This window comes from Catharus ustulatus, chromosome 3, assembly GCF_009819885.2.
Source record: "Catharus ustulatus isolate bCatUst1 chromosome 3, bCatUst1.pri.v2, whole genome shotgun sequence".
NCBI lineage: Eukaryota > Metazoa > Chordata > Aves > Passeriformes > Turdidae > Catharus > Catharus ustulatus.
The window spans coordinates 31,163,170-31,184,719 of record NC_046223.1 but is presented as its reverse complement, the minus strand read 5'-3'; the positions used below and the strand labels follow the sequence as shown (position 1 = coordinate 31,184,719).

General features: G+C 40.3%; 1 protein-coding gene across 4 annotated transcripts in view; it reads left to right on the top strand.

Annotated features, from left to right (window-relative positions):
* The window catches only part of DAAM2 (dishevelled associated activator of morphogenesis 2), a 200,137-nt gene that overhangs the window by 136,980 nt on the left and 41,607 nt on the right, over positions 1-21,550 (top strand). For all 4 annotated transcript variants that reach the window (XM_033053949.1, XM_033053950.1, XM_033053951.1 and 1 more), the window contains 9 exons: positions 161-494; positions 7,161-7,271; positions 8,292-8,395; positions 9,591-9,657; positions 10,569-10,686; positions 12,118-12,256; positions 13,686-13,744; positions 14,118-14,302; positions 15,218-15,535. In XM_033053949.1, the coding sequence (XP_032909840.1) occupies positions 161-494; positions 7,161-7,271; positions 8,292-8,395; positions 9,591-9,657; positions 10,569-10,686; positions 12,118-12,256; positions 13,686-13,744; positions 14,118-14,302; positions 15,218-15,535 (1,435 nt within the window). The remainder of the gene's footprint in view (positions 1-160; positions 495-7,160; positions 7,272-8,291; positions 8,396-9,590; positions 9,658-10,568; positions 10,687-12,117; positions 12,257-13,685; positions 13,745-14,117; positions 14,303-15,217; positions 15,536-21,550) is intronic.

Below are 21,550 nucleotides of genomic sequence, written 5' to 3'. Positions count from 1 at the left end.
TCTTCAATACCTGGGGATTGTTCCATGAATTTAGGCTAAAACGTGCCAGCTTTTAAAGACCTGGGGTTGAATAATATGGTGTCTTTTGAATAAAGTGCCTTTGGTCTGCTTTCCTTGTTTTTCCAACTTGTTTTTTGTTTGTTTGTTTTTCTGTTTTCAGGTTTGTGACCAGGTTTATTGAGCTGGATGGCCTGAGCTGTTTGCTGAACTTCCTGAAGAGCATGGACTATGAGACCTCGGAGAGCCGCATCCACACATCCGTTATAGGGTGTATCAAGGCTCTGATGAACAACTCCCAGGGCCGGGCTCACGTCCTGGCCCATCCAGAGAGCATCAACATCATATCCCAGAGCTTACGGACTGAGAACATTAAGACCAAGATTGCTGTGCTGGAGATCCTAGGGGCTGTGTGCTTGGTACCAGATGGTCACAAAAAAGTCTTGCAAGCCATGCTTCACTACCAAGTCTATGCTGCAGAAAGGACAAGGTTCCAGGTAAAAGGAGGATGGTTTGACAGAAATACCCAGAATGAGGACTCACTGCCAGGAGTGATTTTTACAGTGCATACATTGCAAACTTACAAAGTAGTAAAAAGACAATTATTTATCATTTTGTTTTAGGAAGGCAAAATCCTCAAATCGATTATTACTATTTATTTTTTTATATTTCAAGACATATTGCTTGTCATTAATGCTAACTTAAAATTCCACCTATTTTGCCTGAAAATGGAGGTTTGCTGTGCTAAATGAAAGCTGATTATCTGCTTGTACTCTAGCTTGATGGCATTTCTGGGTTGGTAATTATTTGTTTTGTCCTAGAAGCTGAAGCCACAGAATTCCAGCAGCCTCTGCCCTGATTTTAAATCCTTAATTTAGTAATGAAAGAATTGTGGATTAAATAATGGAGACAATTAATTAAATTATATATGGTGGAGGCACTTCACTTCCCACTTAGCAATCAACTTGTGAATCGTCGTCACTTAGCAATTGTTGGCTCAAATAACTCCCATTCAGACCATAGAAGGGAAATGCATTCTCAGAGACCTTGAAGTAGGTCAGTGACAGGCTTTTATTGTGAAAACTACTGGCTGCTACTATAACGTTCCTCTTCCCAGTGAACTGAGCACTTTTACAAAAATATAGTAGAGAATCTGTTGCAGTGGGTGAAGCTGTGGCTCCTTTACTTTGAGATAATCTCACCCACTTACTGTTCTTCCTTAGGTGAAATTATTAGATTGGTGGTGTGCCAACAGGCACTGGATCCCAATGCCTGACAGTCATTATCTCCTACCTCCTTCTCAGCTAATGGGTTTTAGGCTACAATTAACTTTTAGGGTAATAAGTGAATGGGGAAACTGTCTGTGCTGATGGACAGTAGCTGCCAGTTTTTGAACCAAACTAATGTTTGTGTTAGAACCAAATGCACTATGAGATTCACTGACTGTGGCTCAGATCTGGTAGAGGGATGCAGGAGATCTTGATTTGGCATTGATCTGTATTTGGCATTGGCAGGTCCGTCCCTCCATGTGCACTGCCCCTTTTGCATTGCTTGTGTTGTCAGACTTGATCGATGTGTGTTTTGGATATGCAGGTGTGGCACATGTGACGTCTGGCTCCAGAAGTGGGGGCCTTTCAGCCTCAGTTGGAAGCTCTTAAGGCTATTTCAATAGAGAAAATCATATTGACAGTAAAACTTGGAAGGTGAAGAGATTTCAGCTTCACCTTAATGTGTCACCATTCTTTAGTTCAGGAGTAGGATAGGAATGAGCAGTGCAGATGCAGGAAGTAAGCCATGTACATGAGCTGTGATGTGGAGCTTATTGGGTACTGCTTATGGAGGAGAAGGAAAAAAATTAAAGTCAGCTTGTTCTCTAGTAATAGCTGAAATAAAGAAATCTTTCTGAATTAATATGACATTATTTTATACCTGGGAGACAGGTAGGGATTACTTGAGCTGCTTAGCAAAAAGCAGTGATTCACAAGCCTGACTACACTTGTGGTCCTGTGTTAACTTGCCCTTACTGGACCAATTGATTCTGCCTAATAAGCCTGTATGGGATAGATGCTGAGTTTACCCTAGTTGGGTGTTCTGTCTCTCTCTGTTTCTTTGTTGATTTAAAAGTTACTGAATAACTGAGGTAAGTCATTGCTTTTGAGGAATCTGGTGGAATGATTTGCTGGTGCTTACCAGTCTCTTACATTCATGAAAAATGCTTTGCATAAATGCTGTGCTTGTCAAAATACTTCTCCATTCAGGAAAAAGGAAAGATAAATGGGTACTTTCCCTCTTGTATTTCTCCAGTTAAAAAAAAAAAAACAAATTAAAAAAAAATATAAAATAGAAGTCCCACCCAACCCCCGAAATTATTTAGCAGAAGGAATGTGTTCTTGTTTGCAATTACTAATACTTGTGTTTAGAGACTAAAATGGGGTTTTCCGCTACACTCAGCAATAGCTTGAGTTTTGAGGAGGTAAGTGTTCATCCAAAAACATTCCTCATCCATCTGCAGTTATTCTTCTAACAGAGAGACTGGGAATTTTTTAAATCCTGAAGAAACAAATGTGGTCATGGTTTTTCTTACATTTTAGAGGAAATTTTTCTGATACTCTAGGACTCTAGCACTTAAAATTAGAGTGCTCCATCTCTTTGCCTCTTGTCTTCCTGCACCTCTGTCTCAGAATAGTCTTGTAGCTTATTGTTAAGAAAAGCATCCACTGTAACTTCTGTAACTTGAATATGGGAAGCCATTTTAAAAGAAAGATGAGCTGAAAAATGCTTGTTCTGTGCCTTTCCTGTAAGCTTCAAAGATGTAGTGTACTTTTTTTATCCTCTTTTAATCCTAGTCCTGAATGTAATCTTTGTAACACAGAGTTTGTAAGTATCTGAAGCAATCCCTTAGGTGTGAAATTGAACCCTTTTGGGGGCTATGTTTCCTGCAGCTTGAGCATCTAGCAGCTTCATTCGGTGTATTGAAGTGTCCAAAAACTGTGGAGCTTGCAGCAGCCTTTATACTTTGCAGCTTGACTTTGACCAGCCACACCTAGACACTTATGTTGAAAACTATCCACCACAAGTGGGGAATCTGGCAGAACCCACAAACAAGAATTCTTTCTGTGAAAGTAATAAAGCTGTGAACTGAACTGTAGGAACAGAAGAAACTATGCAGAGTAGAAATTTATTCTTTTGCCTCTATGGTCCATCATTGCAGACTGATTCTAGTTGGTGGGGGCAAGGAATTGGTGGGAACTGTAAAAACACTTCTCAGTCTTTCTCTATATCTACCTCTGCAAGACATTGGCCAAATTAGAGACACTGCACGTAAGAGGAAAATAATCTCAAGTTTTGGAAATCAGCTCAGTTCTTGTAAACTCAGTTCACTTAATCAGTGAAATAAAAGTGTAGGGCTTTTTGGAAACTGTACTGAGCCCACTTTTGTTGGAATGTCCAACAAATAATTTGCAGGTGATGCTGACCTCTGACAATATCAGTGCCAATGTTGCTTTTCCTTAAACTGCCTTCCTGACAACAGTGGTTGAAAATATTTGTCATCCCCTTCAGCCGCCTTGCTGTCAATTGATTCCTTCTTGTCTGTGAAAGCTGGCACTTTGTGTACTATCTGTTCGGATTTATTTTCGACTCTTGCAGATAGCAGCAAGCCTAGGTGTCCCATTCTCCCTCATGTCATTTGTGGTGACCAGCACCATGTCTGTTGGGGAATCAGGAGGTTAATGTAATTAACACCAATACAGATCTACTTTTCCCAAAATCAGGTTTTTTTTCCTTTTGAAGAGGAATATCATTGTGATAATAATGATACAATGATAATAATATTATGATAATAATAATGATAATAATATTAATGATAATAATAATTATTTGGGGTACATTGTTCTACTTCCACTGTTTTTTGTAAGAAGAAGGAAGAGAGGTTCAGAATGATTTACTGACAACTATCTAAAACTTGAGCTCCCGAATAACTTGCTGCTGACAACTTTAGATTGAAACAGTGATAATTTCCAGTTTGCACAAGTGTGGTGGAGTGTAGTGATCATGTGTTTAACACAGCAACATAAAGCATGTCATATTTTGTTGAATGTAAGAAGTTATTGCCAGTCAGTGTTCTAAACACAGCTCCTGCTACCTGGCATGGCTTCCAAAAGTTGTCAGAAGACTCAGCAACTGGTGAATTAGTGGAGAAGGAAAGCTGTGACTTACTAAACTCATATTAACTCTGTCCTGCAATAGCTCCCTCCTATTACTTGAATAGAAAACTTACAGCTTTTTCTACAAACTTCAGTGTGTCTGAAGTCAAAATTCAAATGATAATGCAATTCCTGAGCATTATGAATGCTTTTAGTCCAAATTAACTAAATTGGACCAAGTAATATACCAATGGGAGACCATTAATCAAAGAGTGCTGAAATGCTTCAAAAAGGGTGCCTTGAAAAGGTGAAGGCCAGGAGCATTTCTTTCAGAGCCCCCTTGCCTGGTTTGTATTAAACACTGTCAGTACAGACCATAATTTGTAAGGAGAAATCTGTTCAATTTGGAATTGCAGTAGAGGATCTAACAAGGAACAAATTCAAAGGCTGTATTCACCCTTGATTTCCTTTTTCTCTCTATGGCTCAACCAAAGCCTTTTAAGGTTTGCTGCAGATTGAATGAAACCCTACTGGTTGTCAGTGATGAGGAATAATGGGATTAAGTGAGGAAAGTTTTGCTTAAATAGTAAGAAAAACCTTTATAACCATAAGATCAATGAGGCCACAGAACTGGCTGCCAAGAGGTGTGGTGAAATCGTTTTCACAGGAAATGTTCAAGTGAAGATTTGAACCTCAGCCATTTCCAAAGAGCTAGAGATATTGGACTTTGGCCACAGTATGTGAGTGTAGACTCTGATGTTTAGGAATTGCAAGAACTTACACTGTTTCCTTCTCAAGCTGAACAATTATATGAAGATGTGCTACTCTTCAACTGGATTAGTGCAACACAGAGTTTCGTGTTTTCTTGTCCTGAATTTGGTTTGCTCCCATTGCATTCTGCTCCTAGTTCAATGTTCTGAAATGGGGGATAGAAAACTTTTGTTAGCATCCTTCAACCTGTTTGGATGCTGTACCTTATATGCTGTTTCATAGATTCTAGCATGTTCCTAAAAGTCTGTGAGAAAATGTGATAGGAATGAAGCCTCTGAAGAAAACCAGCAAAACCATCCTTGGTTTTGCTGCTTCTGTAGTGATGAGTAATTAAATTATTCCAAGAAGGCATATGTGTTTTGGATTTTAGTGTCAATTCTGCCAGTAACAAAATAAAATTCCCTCATTTATTTCACTTCTGCTTACTTGTCAAGTGGAACATCTGGTTCTGTTGGTGAATTTAAAGACTTCTCAGATAGTTTCTGATTGTCACTGTTAGATAGGATGCTGGATTGAGCTGACCACCAGTCTGGCTCATTAGAGCATTTCATGTGCTTTTATGTAGGACTGGTTCCCATTTCTGGCAAAATATTATTTGGTCATAACACAGTTACTGGGGTGTTGGATGAGATTGAAGCTCAGATGTCTGGAGTAGGGAAATTTGAAAATTCCTGACGGAAAATTTAGAAGCAGCAGGAGAAAGGAGTTTAGGAAATTGAGCTTGCTTGATAATGAACACACTATGCTCTGATCTAAAAACAGTTGTCAATAGCAGTGTATGATAGGTCAAAATATTTTTGCACAAAAATAAGCATGAAACCGGGAGGTTATTCTTTCCTCTGAAGAATGCGCAGGAGGATATTCCTCCTGTTTCTCGAGGCATATCTCTGTGGCTTTCAACAGGAAGCAGGATAGACCTATGGTGACTAGCAGAGGAAAGATTTTGCTGTGAATGAACACTTTCAGTAACCAGGAACAACAGAATGAGTAGAGGAAAATTAACTTTCTTACTCAGCATCATAGCTTCAAAATGTTATTTAGATGGTCTGCTCAGCCAAACACTAAAAAGTTATTTTTGTCTTCGTTATCCCTTTATGGTCAAAACTTCTTGGGGAGACTAAAAAGAATTCTCTCTTTTTTAGTGCGACAGCAAAACAAATATATGAGTGTGAGGCATTTATTTTTAATGCTGGAGTGAGACTCATACGGCTGAACTGGCAGATCTGAAGTGGAATTTGTTACTCTTTCAGTAAGGAAAATCATCCTTGGAATTATGAACTGATCAGAGAAGATCCTGAAGAGAATATTAATGGTGATCAGCACAAAGCTAAAAGTAGAGTTGCTTTCATGACTAATCAGTTTCTGCATATAACCTTTTTGGTAAATATTCAAGTGGAATTAATCCTAAGTAAGGCAAAGGCCCCCAGTGCTATTTGTCTAGTCTTTTTCTCCTTTGTCTCATAATGTTCACAATATTATGATAAAATATCAATATGTATGCAGAAATTAGACCAAAAGCATTCCTGTGCTGAGCACCCCTGTGGATTGGTTAGCAAGGGGATGTTCAGCCTCCAGGGAGAACTTCCAGCAGCCTTGAAATAAACAGAGCTTATAAGAAAGATGGAGAAAGGCATTTTACCAGGGCCTGTGGTGACAGGACAAGGGGTTAAGTGTTTAAACTATTAGAGGCTAGACATAGAATGGGTAAAGGGAAGAGTTTTTTTTTATTATGAGTGTATAAAGGCACTGGAAGAGGTTGGCCAGAGAAGTTGTGGATGCCTCATCCCTGGAAGTGTTTGAGGCCAGGCTGGATGGGGCTTTGAGGAGCCTGGTCTGGCAGAAAGATGTTCCTGCCCAAAGTAGAGGGATCAGGACTAGATGATCTTTAATGGTCATTTTTAACCCAAACCATTCCATGAGTCTGTAACATGGAATCTGGAGCTTGGCTGCACTTCCAGTGGAGATGTGTAATTCAACTTTGAGCTTTGGAGCTGTGTGCACATTCCAAATATTCCTGTTATTTGAAAATCCCTGAAAGGTGCTTACCAAGAAGTAATAATTGTCTGCTTCATGTTAAAGGATGGTAAGTGAAGGAACAAAGATAAATCTTTCAAAGTTCAGGCATAGGCTTTATTCCTCAAAAGACAGCTTCTCTTTACAGTTATCTCCCCCTGTATGCAGAAGTGCAATCTGTCATGCAAGAAAGTTAGATTATGCCCTCTAACCCAGCTTGCTGTTCTGTTTCAGTCATTGTTAAATGAGCTGGACCGAAGCATGGGGCGATACCGAGATGAAGTAAACCTCAAAACAGCCATCATGTCCTTTATCAACGCTGTTCTGAATGCAGGTGCTGGGGAGGTGAGTCACTGCCCTGGAAATTCCTTCTCAAATGTTATGTTTAAATTACCGTGGAATAGTTTACTTTGGAAATAGTAGATTAAGCCACAAATCTTGTGGTAGTGAGTGGATATATTTTGTGGAAAATGATTAATTGTTAAGATCAGTCTTATAATGTCTTCCATATTATTTTATTTCAAGCTTCTTCAATATAACACAGACTACTTACACTGAAATGATTACTTTGGGTAGTTTTTTGGTTGGTGGGTTGGTTGGTTTTTTTGCTGTTTTGGTTGTGGGGTTTTTGTTTGCTTATTTTAAGAACTGCAAGGCATTTACCTTTTTATTCCAACCTTTTTGGAAAATATTTATGTTTACCTTCAGAAATGTTTTGAAATGTTGTTTTGACTCAAAACCAAAGTCAAAGCATTTTAATTTTAAAATATTAAAGCGAAACATTTTAGAAAAAAGCCCAGTTTTTTTTTTACTTTTATTAACAAGACTTCCTTTTGAGTCTGAAGGATAGTTTAAACTAATTTATTTCATTAAAGGTGTTACTTTTCAGACGTTAGCTATCTGATAATGTATTTGTCTCTATCTCTGGGAATCATGTAACATACCACTGAATAGATGTCAGAAGGTTTGTCTGAGTATTTTATGATCTTATGTATATGGTTTTATGACAAACAGGAAAAATAGGAGAAAGACTGTAATGTTCATCTGTAACCAGAAGGGGAACCTCTAATGGACTGGACTAGCAGGAGAACCCAGTAGCTTCTGATCTTTATGGAACAACATGGAGTGTGCTGTCCTTAAGACTGCATATGTAAAATTCATAGTACTTAAAGGTACTTTTAAGTGAAATAGAAGCAAAGGCATTATGTCCTTTTTTTACTTACTTTACTGGAATTACTGACCCTGTGAATTTGATGTCAGGATAGAGAATATTAGAAAAGAAAGAACTGAAGTTTTAAGTAATTTTTTTTAAATGTGATTGAGAGCTTTTTAAAACAAATAACTTGATTTCCCCCATTTTTTAAGGACAATTTGGAGTTCCGATTGCATCTGCGATATGAGTTTCTAATGCTGGGAATTCAACCCGTCATTGACAAGCTCAGAGGACATGAGAATGCCACACTGGACAGGTAAGACTTAATTTCTGAGAACAGCTACTGGTGAACAGAAAGACTTCTTAGAAACTCTTCTCTATTTGAGACAGCTGTTTCTGTCTCTTCTTGAAACTGACTCCCCAAAAAACAAAAATAAAATAAATTTTAAAAAATTGTCCTAAAATCAACATCAGTGGATTAAGTAGGAAACATACATACTAAGTTAGCAGAGGCTGTGGCAAAGGAATTCCTCAATTGCTTTGCTTCTCATCTTCTGGGGATGGCAGTCAGAATGAAAAATTTTAAAAAATACTCTAAATGTTTTCCCTTTAAGCTAAAAAAAATCCTGTCCTGGTAGGAAGGAGGGAAGCCAGTAGTTCATTGACTTCATTGTGACTGAGTACGTGTGGTCTAAGTGCAGGTTCTGAGTTTCCAAGTTGTATGTCTACAGTTTGCTGCAGAGCTGGAACCAGGAATGTTCCTTTTTATCTGCAACATTATAAAAATCAAGAGTAAGAGAATCTGTCCTATAGGTAATCTGTATTCCTTTGGGCAGTAAGCAGGAGTGTTTAGGCGGGTCCTAGGGCACTTTTGGATTTTACAAGTTGTCAGGAGAAAAACAAAGGTTTGAGAGGATCTCAGATGCCTGGATTACATAGGCTCTTGTACCAGATCTGTACAGGGAAATGTGCCACAGCCTTTCTCCACATCATCTGCTGTGCTCCAGACTCTGTGTAGGACAAGTCCAGATGGTCAAATATGTCACTTACCAGGTCACCCAAATCCAAACATAGCCATGCTACTGTGCTTATCAATAGGCATATCTAGAAACTGTTGTGAACTGATACTCTGAATGCATTTCTGCTCTACTGTGTAAAATAACAACTTGTAAATGATCCAATAGCTGGCTAGCAAGCATGGTGTGGACTTTTTAGAAATGCATTATCAGGCATTTAATTGATCAAAACCAGAATATCTCTTTCCTATTTATGTTTATTTTTGCACCTTACCTCAACACAGGGACTTAGCACAGGAGTTACAGAGTGTGTACACCTCTTCCAGCCTTTCCTGTCACTGACCCCCTTGCCTTGCACTTCATGTAAGAAAGGCTTACCACTTTCCACCTGTTCTAGCTGAACTGAGGTATTGCTGCTTCTCTAGTGATAGACTTAGTTTGTCTGAATCATGACATGAACATTGGCAGTTGTTTTGTTTTTCTGTTTCCTCTTAGACATTTAGATTTCTTTGAGATGGTCAGAAATGAAGATGACCTGGAGCTTGCCAAGCGGTTTGACCTGGTAAGTTTTTCTTTGGAGAAACCTGAACTTGCCAAAGCTGAACTTACATCCACTTGGGATGCTTGGTACATCTTTCCTTTGTGCTCCCTAAAACTAATGTTTGACTTTGATGCTGAGAGTGGCTGGTGCTGTTATTTCCACTGTTTCTCATTTAGCAATAGGAGGTTTGTAGTGTGTGAGCAATGAGAACAGTGATCACATGAAGGGCTTCTGATGAGTATCTTTGATAAACAATTATTTCTTTTGTTTGCCTGAATGCTCAGGAGTGAAGGAGGTTCTCAGCTGTGCTCTCAGGTTCTCAGTCCTGATGGTCTGGATGCCTTCTAGTTTCAGACATCCCCTTTACAGGACTGTGGGTGAAGTTTGGGCTATTTTCTGATATTCTTCCTGAGATTACGTGTAACTCTGCTGTCAACTGTTGCCTCAGAGCCTGTGGAAAGGATTGGTATTTTAGAATATGTGATTTTAAAGACTAACATAAAACAAAGACAACCTCTATCATCAATAAAAAGCTACAGCTGAGTGGTTTAGTCTCCTCTTTCTTTGTGAGCAGCTCTTGCTGCACACTGATACAGAACAACTGACCCTCTCTTGCTTTGCTTCTGCTATAGATGTCACCAGTTTCTAGGACCCAAATGTTTTGCTTCCTCCAGAACAGTTCTTGGTGGCTTTGCATGCCTCCCACCTTTCTAGCCCTTTACTTTGGGGATCTTTTCCATCTCCCTAACTGGATAGGGATGACAACAGTGGTGTTAAAGACCCTTGTACCTGTTCCTGGAACCTGCAGCTGGACGTGGCAGGAGACTTTGCAGAGGTCCAGTTGCCTGTTAATTAATCAACTATTATTGATTGGCTTTTTCACAGTTAATCAGGCTTTCACTGTGGATGGTTTTTCTCTTCTCTCACTTCAGATCCACATTGATACAAAAAGTGCCTCTCAGATGTTTGAGTTGATCAAGAAGAGATTGAAGCATACAGACGCCTATCCCTATTTGTTATCCATCCTCCAGCACTGCTTGCAGATGCCATGTGAGTACATTTACACATTCTCAGAGCAAGGGGTATTGGAGAACTGGGTGAAGCTCTGGTGTAATTACAAGTTCATAGATACCAGGGCACACACTGCCCTTGTCTCCCATTCAGAACTTGGCTGTGGCTAATGAACTTCATCTCTTACGCTGACTTCACCCAGCAAAATTTTTTGGCAAATGAAATTGAGTAGCTGAGATATTCCAGTTAGTCACCAGCAGAGCTTTTAATGATTTTAAATCAGAAGTTTTCAAAAAGAGTTCTTGTGCTATAGATCAGGGAATTCCCAGAAATAGATAGCATTTTGAATATTAAAAAAAGACACTGAGGATTTTTTCTGGTAAAACAGTACAGTACTGAAAGCTGTTCTGCCACTGGGAAATCCCACAGTAAGTCCTCAGGCTGCTATCTCATGGCAGTGCATCAGTGGAGAGCTCCCAAATGCAAAGTGAAAAATAATACTGGAATTTGTTTCCAAAGGAAGTGATAAGGATTTTCTTGTTAACTGCAATAAAATAATTCAGTTATGTGTCCAGAGTGTAACAGCAAGGCCACTAAAGAACTGCCTGCCTTGGTCTTGTTAGTGTGAGGTGCTGGTCTTCCATTACTTTCATCTGTGTTTGAGCAGTCAAACTGAGAAGGGAATGTGAGGGAGATGTACTGTGGTGTGCTTTCCAGCAAATAATGTGATATGTGGTATGTTCTCAGATGCTCATTAGAGTCAAGTACTGCCGTGCACAAATTCAAGCAATACTTTGTCTCAGTGGCCACTTTGATATTACTCTTTAGAGCAGAGCTTGAACTTTATGTATTAACTGGTATTTTTGGTGGCAGAAGGACTAAATCCTGCTAGGCCAGGGCAGGATTGTACTGGGGCAGTTTTAAATCTAAAGATCTAGGTTATGTAACTTGGAGAGCTTAATGTGGCTCTGGCTCTTCTGTTTTGATATCCATGGGATTCAGTCCCTTCGGTTCAATTTCTGTTCTTCATCTCTGCACTTTCCAGTCATGTTTGTACAAATTTTTCATGCCAGTTGAGTTTCACTGACCTGCAGATAACCAAGCATGCAGATAGAATGTCTCATTGTTTTTACAGTGACCTCAACATCAAACCCCAGAACCTACTGAGTATTAGTTATCACAAAGGAATCCTTTTTATAGACATTTAAAGTACAATTCATAGCTAACCTGTCAAAAGGGTTGTAAAGCCTGAATGTGCACAACGTGATGGGCTGTCCCAGTATGGCAGGTGTTTGTAAATTTTGTAAATAATCTGCTAGCAACTGTTCAGAATTAGTCTTTGTGTTTTGTAATTCATCGCACACGGGACTGAGATGAAAGGTAGGGAGGAAAGAATGCCAGTTTGTTGGCAGGTCTGTGCACTTTGGCATTCAATTGGAAGTTCTCATGGATTGTCTTTTTTCAACACAGATAAGAGGAATGGAGGAAACTTCCAGCAGTGGCAGCTGTTGGACAGAATACTCCAACAAATTGTTCTTCAGGATGAACGAGGAGATGATCCAGATATAGCTCCATTGGAAAACTTCAATGTCAAAAATATCATTAAAATGTAAGCTGCATTATTATTGCTTATTTCTCTTATGCAGGTATAATGATATGATCAGTATGCAGGTGCTTAAGAAATAAAATATCATATATGAGGACTTTCTTATTTCAGCTTACAGCTTCTCATTGTCTTGTTAAGTAGTTAAGTCTTCTAAGTAGTTTCCTTCTAATGACATCTTAGCTTGGCAGTATTTTCTAGCAAAGTCCTTGTATCTCACTTCTAGCAAATGTTATTCTGGTTAGAAGAGCAGATGAAATGCTCTTGATTTTATAACAAGGCTTCATCATGTGCCTTTTTTCATTTAGGATGCTCATGACAGCTTTCCTTGAAACTGAAAAGTAAAAATAATGTCATCATCTCTATGTAGATCCCATTCCTCACTAATGAGCACATGGTTTAGAAGGATTGCAAATAGGGGGAAAGAGTCCCCACTTGGCACACAAAACCTGTTACCTCTTCATAAAATGTCTGCTTGCTCTTACCCACAGACTTGGTTGAGGGCATTACCATTATTTTTTCCCATAGGATGCATCATTTGAGAAGTCTAGCTACATGAGCTGGCTCTCTTCTCAACTTCCCTGTTCTCAGTCCTTTTTTAGCCAAACTTTTGGATTCTTCATTTCATCCAACTGCCTCTGCAGGTAATTCATGGCCCATTACCGTTCACAATTATCCACTGAAAAGAACATTTATAGAACAAAAGTCCTATGTGAAACCAAATTCTCCTGTACTAAAAATTTTACAGTTCCTCTTGTTATAGGTGTGAGCCAAAATCGAAACTGATTTCTTGTCATGGAAAAATACTGTGTTGTTGGATACCAGACTTCACTGTAGATTTCATGCCTGATCTTCCCTTTCTACTTTCACAGCTACTCCTCATTCTGCATATCTAATCAATCCCCAGCATGCCCTGCATATTTTCTGTCAGAAATAGGAAATAGTTGTGCCAGTATGAGATATGAGAATTGCCTTATTACTGATATATTACCCAAGAGAGAAGTGTTCTTCCTTCTTATAAGAAAGAAAAAATAGAACCACAGAAAGCAGAAAAGAAACAGTGGCAATCTGGTCTTATATTAAGGATGGGGTAATTTTTAAGCCAGAGCAGCTGTGATTATTTTAGCGATGGCTTCTCTTTTTCAAAATAAGTGGACTTGGCACTTTGAGGGCATTACCTGAAGACAGGAATGTATCAGGACTTTCTTCCCCAGCCATTCCTTTATCCCTTTTTATGGCATTGAGTAAAAAGTCATCATTTTTGTATTAGCTGTAGGCTAGGGAGCAGAATCTGGATCCAGGACCACTGGCATGATCCTTTAGAAACTTGTACCCTCACCAGGTTGCCTTTTGCTGATCACTATGCATAAAGGCCACTTGCCTTTCAACCTGGGTAGCTCAGGAAATGTTAAAATGCTCTCATTTTATCTTTCAGGCTGGTGAATGAAAATGAGGTCAAGCAGTGGAGAGATCAGGCAGAGAAGTTCCGGAAAGGTGAGTGCACCCTCTGTGCTTGCATAGGCAGGAACTGATCCCAGTTCATTCACAGAGCAGCAGAGCTGGGCACAGCTTTTCCTTTTGCACACATTTTGTGTCATGGTGAACAATTTATGTGTTTCACAGGATGGGGGTTCCTTGAGTTCTCACATGAAGTGATTTTACAGTCTAACTGAAACTTAGGCGTTGCTGTCTTGATCGCTGAGGGTCATTGTCAAGACAGTCAGACTCTATTTTCTTTTTCTTGCTCTCATTATACATCCCTGCTTGAGCTGACAGAATTGTCAGCTTTATTTCAGCATAACCTACATCTCCTCAGGGACTGTTCATGAGCTTTATTTCATCAGTCCCACTTGCATGTTCCCCCTAGACCATGCTGAGCTGATGAGCAGGCTAGAGAAGAAGGAGCGGGAATGTGAAACAAAGACCCAGGAGAAGGATGAAATGATGAAGACACTGAACAAAATGAAGGACAAGCTGCAGAAGGAATCCTTGGAGCTGCGCCAGACCCGAGACCAGATGAATGATCTGGTGGCTCAACTTAATGAGTTCTCGGTATGAGACTGGGAGTCTTCCCTGTGCTTGTTTAAAGGCTGCTAACTAGTGAATGATGAGCAAAAGCACATTATGTATGAACCACATCTGTGGTCATCATAGAGAATACTTAGAAGCTGCTCAGCTTTTAGCTGAGACCAAAATCCCTGAGCTGGTGGTATAGAGTGGTTAATGCATGGGCTACTCCATTCCTTCTCCTCAGCTGCCTTCCTTGCAGGAGCTGCTGAAGCACGTGTCCTCCTCCAGCCATAGTTTTCACTGCTGAGTGGGATGGCCCTGGTTGTCATTTCAGTGGAATAGAGAGAAATCTCCCTGATACAAAAGTATATAAGAAACAGGATTCCTATCATGCTGCAAGAGCATCTGAACTGCCTCGGAGTTCTGCAAGAGTGACATTTGCAGATGCTCCCTCCTGTTTGGTGCTCCTTCCATCACAGCAGTGTGCCTAAGCCACCAGAACACAGCCCTGAGAAGTTAGGCACTGCAGAAAGCAGATTCATTCCCTCCTCCCCTCTCCCCCTTTGCATTAGTGAGGCCTAATGACAGGTATTCAGTGTTTCAAACCCTTAGCTTTTAAATCCAGGAGTTCAAAAGTTCATGAGATTGAACTTTTCTCTTTTTTTATACATAAGGAGAAAATAATACATTTTGGCTTCTTTTACTAGGTTTCTGTTTTTCTGAGCCATTTATGGTTCCTTTTTTCAAACTCTTCTCCACAACTCCATGGGCTTGAAACTTTCTCTTAAATGAAAGCTGAGATTCCTCCCTTTATTGCATGGCTTTGAGTGCAGGAGGCTTTAAAGAAAACATCAAATATTTTGAGAGTTGTAATAAAATCACATCAGCTGGCAACATGGAGTTATTGTGCCTTTTAAACTGTTTGCTTTCTTTTTCTCTGTGTTTTTTATTTTCCAGCAAGGGGGCAGCATTTCCTTCCCACCCCCACCACCCCCTCCTCCAGGTGGCCCATTAGCTTTGTCCTCTTCTCACATGTCTGAGAATTTGCCACCACTGCCACCTCCTCTGCCTTTCTCCAGCTGTCCCCCTCCTCCAGCTCCACCACCTCCTCCAGGAGGACCTCCTCCTCCACCAGGAGCACCACCTTTCTTCAGCATGGGGGTGCCTCCCCCTTCAACAACCACCTTCAGCACTGGTGGCCCCAGTCTGAAGAAGAAATCTATCCCTCAGCCTTCACATCCACTGAAATCCTTCAACTGGGCTAAGCTGAGTGAGGTAAGAAACTGCATTACTCAATTGATTGACTTTCTGAGTATGCCCAGTGTTGATTAATGCCATGAAATGCAAAGTGGCATGGAAGCAAGTGGCTTTCTGCAGGCTGTGGTCAGTAGTAGTCATTAATTGTATTGAGGGAGTCTCCCCAGTTCTCCAGCAGTGCAGCACACCCCTTTGATGAGCAAAGTGTGGATAGATTGAGCTGCACAGATTTGGGCATGCAAATGATCTGGTTAAGCAAAGCTGTAGTGGGGTTGAACACGTAAGTGAGAGCTGGACATCACCAGGACTGGTGTGCCAGAGCTGCCCTCCCTTGTGCACCAGGGAGAAAGGGCGACCAGAGCCAGTGTGGGCAAAACATGGTGAGAGCCATCTGGAAAACCAGCCACCTCTGCTCTGGCAGGAGCATCACCAAGGAGAGAAAGGTGTCCTGATTCTCCTCACTGTTTGTTCATGGCCATGAGGGAAGCTGCCTGTCTCCATGAATGGTTAGAACTCTGTCTATTGGGGATAAAACTCCAGGTTGGCAAAAAAAGCCAAACCAAGAGGGTTTGGACTCTTCCTGTTGCACTTGTTTTCTTCTGTCTTGGTTGTGTCTCCTTCCTCTTCACTTCTCTTTCTTCCATCTCTCTCTTTTTCCCTTCTTCTTTTCCCTCCCCTTCTCTTTAGGTCTTAATTTTTTTAACTTATTTAGAAAGAAAAAAAGTGTCTGTGTTGAGTTTGGATTGCTGCCTAGAAACCCAGGTTCTCTTTTAGACTGAAACTCACCCAGGGCCCAACTCCGGCATTTGGAATGAGTGTCCAGGGACCTCTGGAATGCCACAAGAATTCTCTCTCCCCCTCTCCCCTTTTCTTTAAAATAAAGTGAAGTGGAATATTTGCTGCACTGTCTGTGCTTGTCTGTCAAGGCCACGTGGGGGGTGTGGGAGAGAATGTAAGGACGAGGATTTATTTTCCTTTGCAGAACATGGAACTTAGTGCTCTGAAGAAAAGAAATAATAACTAATATATGTATATATATGAATTTATATGAAAAAGAGAGAGTCACAGGTGTTTCTGTTTAGTGTACAGTAACTGTAGGCTTATCCTACCCTCTGGATAAGAGTGAAGGCAGCTGTGCTAATAAAATTGAAGACCTGGGTGGTGAGATGGCTAAAAGACGCTATTTTGAGGAAGGCAAAACATTTGGGAAAGGGGGCATAAGAGGGTGGGGCCTTCGTTTTGGGGTGTCTGCCAGTGTTAGTGTTTTGAACCTGGTATACTCTATGCTAAATGGCAGAGGTTGTGGTGTCATGATTGTGGCTCATGTTGTTACTTGGGTTGCACTTTGTTATGGAATTATTTAATTTCACTGACTGCTGGAGAACCTGATATGTTTTGTTCATCTTCCTCAGTTATCCTAAATTTCCTGCTTCAGTATCTTTCTATTCACATGGATATGAATGCTCTGAGCACAAAGTCATGAGTAGGTTGGATGGGCCTTGTCATGCCTTTTGTTCCCTTTGCTGCACTGCTGTGGTGTTCTCCTCAACCGGGCTGTCAGAGTAGCCAGACTGGAATGAGTGAGGACTCAAAGCAAACACACTCTCTGGGAGCAGCACATCTCAAGTTTTTGAGCCTGGGAAATGGAGGTTTGGAGTTGTGCACAAGTGGTTTGTGGTAGGGTTTAACTTCCAGTTCACAAGAATACAACTTTTCCCCATGAACACATTTTGAGGAACAATACATGAAACACAGCAAGGTGAGGGAACAGTGTTGGAAACAGCTGTCCATAAAGTTAGGGCTGCAAGGGTGTCAAATATTCAGCTCTTAGTTCTCTCTGCATCCTGTTCAGACCACCTTTCTCTAAGCAATTAGTACAGAGTCTCTCTCAGGAGATTTTTCAGGTAAGTATGAAGATGATGCCGGGACTGAGGCAGCCTACATGAGAGCAAACTCCTCTGTCCATGCAGCCTGCCTCGAGGGAGTGAGGGAGAGCCAACAGGAGTGTGGACAGAGCCAGCTGAGAGGGATTTGTCTGCAATATACTTTCTCAGTAGTGGAATCAAGGCTGTTCTCCAGGGCAATTCATATGACACCTTTTTTTTTTTTCAATGCTGATTTTGTCTTTGGAAGGAAAGAATTGAGCTGTTGGGTGTTAGGAGAAATATCAAATATAGTCAAGCTCTTAGCAGTTGACAATAACAGATTGTCCACAATTCCCATGGGCACCACAAAAAAAAGGTTTGCTTGGAAAGGATCTGTGCTTCTAACAAGGAAACTCCAACAGCCCACTAATTTCCATTGAGAATTAGGGACTTTGTGCTAGCTTTGATGTGAGCCAATGATCAGTGGCAAAGACATTTAGATGCCTGGATGGGGCTGAGTTCTGATGAAGCCCTTCCACACCACAGCTCCATTCATACAGCATTGTCTGTGAATTCCATTCATACAGCACTGGAGTAGTGCTGGTGCCAAGGATCTCTATTTTTTAAGAAAAAGATATTGCAATATAACCACTGCAATATCCTGGTAAGATTCCTTTCTTTGTTTCTGGGCAGCAATTCTCTCTCATTCTGAGTTTTACACAACACCAAAGGTCAATAAGGGACCAAACATTTGTGGTTAATCCAAGCAATAGACTGGTTTCAAGAACATTCAAAGTATGGATTAATAGTTACCTATTAATAAATATAAACATACTGATTTGAAGTTCTCAGAATAAATCAAGTCAACCTTCAACTGCTCTGCTTCTTATCTCATGGCTGAAGAAGCAGCTTCCCATCAATGCCCTGGTAATGACTTTCATCAGTGATGTCAGAGCGGCTTTCTTTAGCCAGCCCTAAATAGACCTGACTGAAATAGTTTCATAAGAAAGGTATTTGTTCTACATACCATATAGGAGTTCTCTAAAAAACCCAAACCACACACACATACACACATATAAAAAAAAATCAAAATCACCAAACCCCCAAAACAGCCAGTCACATAAACAGAAAATGTTCATTTTGATACTAATATTTTAAAAAATATTTCTATAATGTTATCAATGGTTCTGATTTCTGGAACTCTTTTCCTAAAAGCAGACTGAAGTTTGCAGGATGAAATGATGAAGGACTTCTGCTAATGGAAACAGTTTTCCAAAATCTCATTGAGGAGCTACTCATAAAAGCTGTGGTGGTGCCTAGGCCTACAATGAGATAAAACAGCTCTCTTCATTAAAAAACAGGCAAAAAATACAGCTTTTGCTTGAAGTGGATTTGTCTCAGACTGAAAAAAGGATCTAATATCAATAGAAAAGTTTGGAAAATGTGCTTTGTTCTTATCACCTTTTAGATTCATAATGGAATTCTGAATTTAAATTTTAAGTTGCTTCCACTTTCCTGGTTAATATTATACAAACATTAACGTACTAAGAAGCATGAGTGCCTGCCCCAGTATTCACAGAACACTCACTGTTTCCATGGTTTCTCTGAACCTGCAGGTCAAACGAAAGTACTGTAGGTTTTCACTCATGCTGTGAGGTTACTGAAGCATGATGGGCTTTGATGCCTTCCAGAATATCATTATTTATCTATCAGGGTAAATAAAATCATCCTTTAGATGTGGAGAGGACAGCTTTACATGATCTGTAGTGCCATGGAACACTGTCATTTTCTAATGTCATTAGGTCTCTCAGCAAATTGGGATTCACTGTAAAGCTGGAATGATGCAACTGCTAGAGCCAGTGAATTGTTAAATGCAACATACCAAAAACTCAGCTTGATGGAGCAAATGCCTTGTCAATACTTGTTCTCATAATAAGATACTTCCTGACCTGGTATGTGTCACCATTTGGTTAGGGGATGCTGGGAAGTACAGTTCATAGGGTTTGCTTCTCCAAGTGGGCCCAGACTTTCCAAAGCACAGGAACCACAGATCTTGGAACACTTGTAGAATGAGTAAATGAATGAATAAACAAATAAATGGAAAGAAAAACATTATAGACAAAATGACTGCTCTTTTTTTCTTTTTCATAAGTTTCTTTTTTTCTTTCTAAGGGCAGAGAAAAAAAAAAATAAAAGAAGGAATAAAAAAAATTATTTAAAAATCATTATTTCAAACTATAAATATTTTTATGGAGCTAAGGGACTCATTTATTATAGCAACCACATTATGCAAGTCTGTTCCTCTTAAAACGCCCTGTCTTCTCTGGCTGATGACAAGAAACTATCAGCCAGTTAATCCATAACTGTGTAAACTGTGTATCAAGAGTTCAGTCTAGGAAGTTATCTGGCAGTAACATGAAAATTTTCAAGGACAGAGCTTATAGTAGAAATAGAAAGGACAGGCCCATTGCAAGTGTTATGTGTAACAAAGGTTGTTTATACCTCTGCCTGCCTTGATTTTTCTTTGACTGCATTATTCCTAAAATTGGATTACTTTGGTCAAAGTTCTGTTTGTGCACACCATTGCAATGGGTTTTTGCTGCTTTGGAATTTGTCTTTCTGCTACAAGTAGCATACGAACAATCCTGTACAGGACCAGATTCAACCTGGCTCTTACAATGAATCTGAATTGAAGTTGGAATAATTTTCACTGGGTTATTTTCCTAGGAAAGCAGGGAGAGAACTACTCTCTGTAGTCCTTTTCTGAGTCCCAGAACTTCCTGTTTTGGCACCTTTGCAGTTTATTCAGACTAGACTGTTCTGTAGGACATTTTAGCTGTTCTTGCCATTAGTGAGGAAACCTCACTCCCATGAGATTTTTGCAGCTGGGCAGGTAGATAGGCAAGACTCATGAGTAGCTGTCTTGAGTCACATCCAGCCTCTGCCAAACACAGCATACAGCCTTTTGGCATCCTCAGGGCTCTATCCCAGTGATGCTCTAAGGACTTATATCAAGACATATTCTACCATTTCAGTGTTTGATTGGACAGTCTGAAACAGTGAGGCACTCAGAAAACTGCTCTGCTGTTCAAATACACCCCTCAGGATTTATAATTCATGGTTTAAAAAGCCAGCCTGGAAATTGAATGAGAATGATCACTCTGCCTGGATGCTTCTGACTAAGATTGGCAGCAGAGTTCAGGGTAGGATCAAAAGAAAATGAATTAATTTTGTCTCCTCTTGCTTTGGCTGAGATGAGCCTCCCAGACTTGTTTGCCATGTTACAGTCACATGTTCTTCCTACTATGGAAAGAAGAGCCACAGTGATTGTGAAGGATGATACAATGGTACTGGAGAGCCTGCTCAGGGATGGGTGCTGCTCCCATCTAGGATATGCTCTTACTGTGAATAGCACTGCAGACACCCCTCCTTACCCTCAGGCACTCACAGGAGAGGCTGCCTCTGGAGAAAGGGTGTTGGTTTTCCTCCACAGTGTCTGCCCTGCCAGGAATTTCCTCCAGAACACTTCACACTTTTATTTCCCCCTCATTTTATCCTGGTCAGGTTTTTTTTCCTTGCTCCTTGAGCCTTGTGGCTTAGCACATTTCCCTCATTCCTTTTGATGACTCTGAATGGGAAGTAGAGCCTGTTCCTAATTAGTTCTGATAATGAAGTGTTAACGCACTTTGCTGTGTAGGTACAAGTCAGATACTTCAGAGCTGGAACCTCTGTGAGGGTTTCATTGCTACTGCTTGTGGTTCCTGGCTTTCTCTGCATCAGCGCTCTGCTGGCTCTTCATCTCCTGGGATTTGCTTAGGTCATTTTTTACAATTCTTTTATTCCATTTATTTTGTTCTTTTAATCAGCATTTTCATTATTTTTGCAATTAATAATGTACAATAAATATACACTTCATAAACTAAATGAACTGAAGAACAGTGGTGTCTGTGGTGTGAAGAGCACCCAAGCTTGTCCCACACAACATCCACCTTAAGAGTCAGTAGGAAGGAGAGGTAGTTTGATCTCTGTGTCCTCTGCCAGAAAGAATATTTGTCCTGAGAATGTCAGCAGGAGACCCAGGACCTTCACTTAGTTTGGGATGACTGCTGATTAGGTGATCCAGGTACTACAGGAGCCTGTTCTGGGTTTGGTGGACACCAAGTAGGAG